The sequence below is a fragment of the Aplysia californica genome, unplaced genomic scaffold (genome assembly GCF_000002075.1).
Source record: "Aplysia californica isolate F4 #8 unplaced genomic scaffold, AplCal3.0 scaffold00401, whole genome shotgun sequence".
Classification (NCBI taxonomy): domain Eukaryota; kingdom Metazoa; phylum Mollusca; class Gastropoda; order Aplysiida; family Aplysiidae; genus Aplysia; species Aplysia californica.
Window position 1 is genome coordinate 538,235 of NW_004797671.1, and position 4,029 is coordinate 542,263.

Sequence of the window (4,029 nt, forward strand, 5' to 3'; positions counted from 1 at the left end):
GGGGGGGTTGCCTTTAGTGTATATGCGATAGAAGTCAAACCTTGTTACTATATATGAAAACGTGGGCTTTTTGCATGGATGATTAGAGTTATGTGTCAGCTATTTTCAAGACTACGAGAGTTTCAGCTTTACTGCAACCTGCGCTCCCTCGGTCTATTTAACTCCGATTCGAGTAATGCTGTCTTTCAGTTTTCCCTCTATTTAGAGGCCTAAACGTGAACTTATTCCTGCAAAAATCTTCTCTTGTATACTTGCCTCATAAAAGGGAACCAGGACCCCCCTTTCCCCAGTACCCCTTATGACTGATTTGCCGTTGATCCCGATTTTTTTCACCAGATTCTGATTTTTTTACTCTAAAATCCTGATTTTTAGATTTCATAGAGTGGTATGTCTGTACCAATGACTCTACATGCCCAAAAATTGACGAGAGCCTGATTCCACAACACTGCCTCACACATAATGCTGCATTTTGAACCATTAATCCCAAATCAAAACAAGTACTCCATCAGTAGCAGGCTAATTTGCATACGAGTCATGATGCGGAAGAATCAGGCTTATCAATTTTGGACATGCGAAGTTATTGCTACCATCTAAAAGCTTATTCATTTGCCTTCTTTTCAAGAAAAAAAAAATACCCATCTGTCTTGAACGGAGGTTGAGATATTTATGATTGAAAGAGGTGGGGTCGCCTGGTTTCATTGGTAAAACTAGAGAGAAAATGACCGCTTAAGTTCTGAAAGCTCAATAGCTTGAGATTCCTTAAAAAATGACAAATTACACATTTTGTGCCTTTAATCAACGTTTTTCAGTCGCTGTTTTTATATGGACATAAAAGGTGTTGAGTCAAAAAACAAAAATTTGATAAAAATTGCCGAACTGTCGGAAAAATGCCTGCTCCTTCATTTTTATTTTTTGACGAGCGCCTGATTTCACCACGATACTTCGCATATAATTTCATGGTTTGTAAAGTGGATAAAGTGTTAGGCTACATCACAGACAGAGAAACCACCAGACAGTCATGTTGGTTGTTCAACTACTGTTTATTTTGATCTAACTTCCTGTTCCTATCCAGTATCAAGGGACATAGTTCAAACTACTCAATGCACTTCCAGATTCAATTAGTCAATGCATGGCTAGTTCCATTTAATCTAAGTCACTAATAATATTCTTGTTAGTAATGTCACTATATTGCAATTTGCGTGACTTTGCCCGTTGTTTTATGTGTCAGGCAAAGAAATCAGACTGGAAAAGTCTGTATGATAAATGACGTTCAGATCCTATTTGAAAGCCCCTGTATGATAAATGACGTTCAGATGCTATTTGAAAGCCCCCACCCCCCTACCTCCGTAAAAAAAACTACCCAGAAAGCCAAAGCAAGGTTTTGTTCAGATGTTGTTGGGTGACCAGAATGATGTGTCATCCATGATTTAAGGAGTTTAGTTCCTCCTATGTCGGTGGTTGGCGGATGTTCTGGTTTTGTTTAATCCTTCTTTCCTGCCGAACATCCATCATCCTTATCTCTTCTCCTTTTTTTCCTTAAATAAATGTTACTCTCTTGTAACACCTCTAATCTTTGGCACTTGCCAAACCTAGTAGTGTTGTAGGTGCCATAAAACACATACTAAAAAGATACTAAAATCTATTTTTTAAAACATCTAAAATGTCTCCCTTACAGGTATTTTGACGCCCCTGTGGCCCAGCAAGACGTGCCTCAAGCCTACCAGGACCTCGAGTTCCACGACCCCAACAACGTCTACGCCAACAGCGGGCCCGCCCCCACCCCCCTCGTAGCGAGCGAGGGAAATCTGTACGCCAACACCCCGCCCGCAGACGAGGTCTACATGAACCACGGCGGAGGAGACAGCGCCATGACGCCTCCGGACAACTGGGAGGAGTACACCAACGCCGCTACTGCTGCTGCTGCTTTTGCTGCTGCTGCTGACAACGATGCTGGTACTGGCAACACTGCTGCTGCTGCTGCTGCTGCTACTGCTGCTGTTGATGTAGCAGACGACAATGATGTGGGAGGGGAAGAAATTTACATGAATGAAGAAATGCAAGACAGTGGGGTTTATCAGAACTTCAACATGATTAAGAAACAGTAGTTTTGTCTGTCGTGATTTTCTCGTCATTTCTCCATTGTGGAGTCGGTGGAGTCTTCCTCTTTGTTTGCTGCATTAGATTCTTTGACAGTTCAAACCACTTCTTGTACTGGTACCGAATTGCTTTAACTAGGATTTCGGATGTCTGTGAAGAAGCAGTTATTAGCCTTATTGCCTTTAATTACACACACACGGCAAGAGTTCCATTCACAAGTGGAGAAACTGTTTTCAAATTTAAAAGAAATTTCTCCTCCATCTGTCTACACAGATGTTGTCGCTCACTGAGCCTGGGTCGGCCCTGGCTGGTTAGGTTGATACAGTTAGCCTCTTAAATTATCGAAATTGTCTCAATAGGGACGTAAAACATTATTAGCCCAAATTACAGGTAACAGTAGCATCAAACTGCACTAGAAGTAGGATTCATTTTAGCATTTAAGGCAAGGGCAAACTATGGTCCATGGGCCAGATCCAGCCAACAAGCAAATTTCAGTCCGGCCTGCCAGATGACTCAGTAACTGATAAGCTAATGAATGTGGTCCAAGTTGAGTTGAAAGCTTGATTAATAAAAAAAACCCCAAAAAACCCAATTTATTTTCTTGGAAAATTAAAATGAATAGTTTCCGGCCCGACTGGAAGTGATATATCGAATATTCTACCACTTGAAATGACTTTGACTGTACGCAATATTATGTGCTATAGTGTCAGTTTTGTGTCACTTTTAAAAGCTTGAGTATTTTATCTGATTTCACCAGTTGTCTCCTGCTGTGATTGGCCCCAAATTTGGAATGGCTAACTGTGGTCTATGACTTGTACTGGCTTTCCCATGCCAGCAGTATATGGAAACACACATAGCCATGTGTGTAGCTCTTGTACATACTCCAAGGCTCAAGTATTGGTGAAGATGGTGTGTTGTGTGTTACATAAAAGTGTGTAGTGTGTTATCTCCATGACACAGAACACATTTGTTGAGTCATCTCTGCTTGGGCCGCACAGTTCATTATACTTTTTTAAAATTAATAAATTACGCTTCATTGATACCTGTGGGAAAATCTGGATTACTATAGTAGGCCCTAAATATACATAATATACGTAATCATAAATACTGACGTACATAAAAACATACATAAATACACAGTATTACATCAATACAGAACAATTTCACAAACATGCCATTACTGGTCGCCTCTGTGCAGTGCCCTGTTTGTTGAGCTAGAGTTGTCTTGTCTTGCTCAAGGACACTCCCTAGTAATCTCCCAACTAAATCCCCAGACCTGCCACTCATCCCGATTTAATCGGGATATCCCGATTTTTTGCCCCAAATCTCAAGCATCCTGATTTTCCCGATCTCGATCGCCAGTATCCTGATTTTTTGTCCGTGCGTCTGTTGCGACCGATTCTTAGAAAAAAAATATAAAAAGTTCGGCAACCTCTTTTGGTTGGAAGCAGTAGTTGGATTTTTTATCGGCAGGAACTTGGAACGCTACTTTCTGAGGCATCTATGCCGTATCTAGTAGTTGACTCACGCACGTTATTTCAACTAAAATCGACTGTTGTTCTGCCGTTGCCATAACTTAAGCAAGCTTCGTCTGAGTTCTGGTTAGCCGGGCACATCATCAAGACCTGTCACTGTCAGTGGAGCTTTCAAACGCTCATTCGCATCACGTGACCTGACCTCGTACGTGTGAGTAGCGCGTGTGTCGGGGACCGTCGGCTGTCGGGGTCAACAAAGTTCATTCACACCGGTGGCATTGGTCGAGGTGTTTTTCGTGACTTAACCAGTGTGGACGACTGGGGGGAGGGGGTGGGGGTATTGTTTTGACACTTGGGCTTAAAGTGCGTGCCATGATACAGATACTAATTGAGGATAAAGCAATAATTTTTGAAAAAGAAATAAATGAAAAACCTTGGCGCGATCTTTTTTTTCGGG

The 4,029-nt window shown here is 41.7% G+C and overlaps 1 protein-coding gene across 1 annotated transcript in view; it reads left to right on the top strand.

The window, feature by feature from the left end:
- LOC101851209 (mucin-5AC) overlaps positions 1 to 3,146 on the top strand; it is a gene marked incomplete in the record, with an annotated part of 36,796 nt that extends 33,650 nt beyond the window's left edge. Inside the window, 1 exon segment of the mRNA XM_013085728.2 lies at positions 1,676 to 3,146. Coding sequence (XP_012941182.1) covers positions 1,676 to 2,105 — 430 coding nt within the window.
- Positions 3,147 to 4,029: the final 883 nt, after the last annotated feature.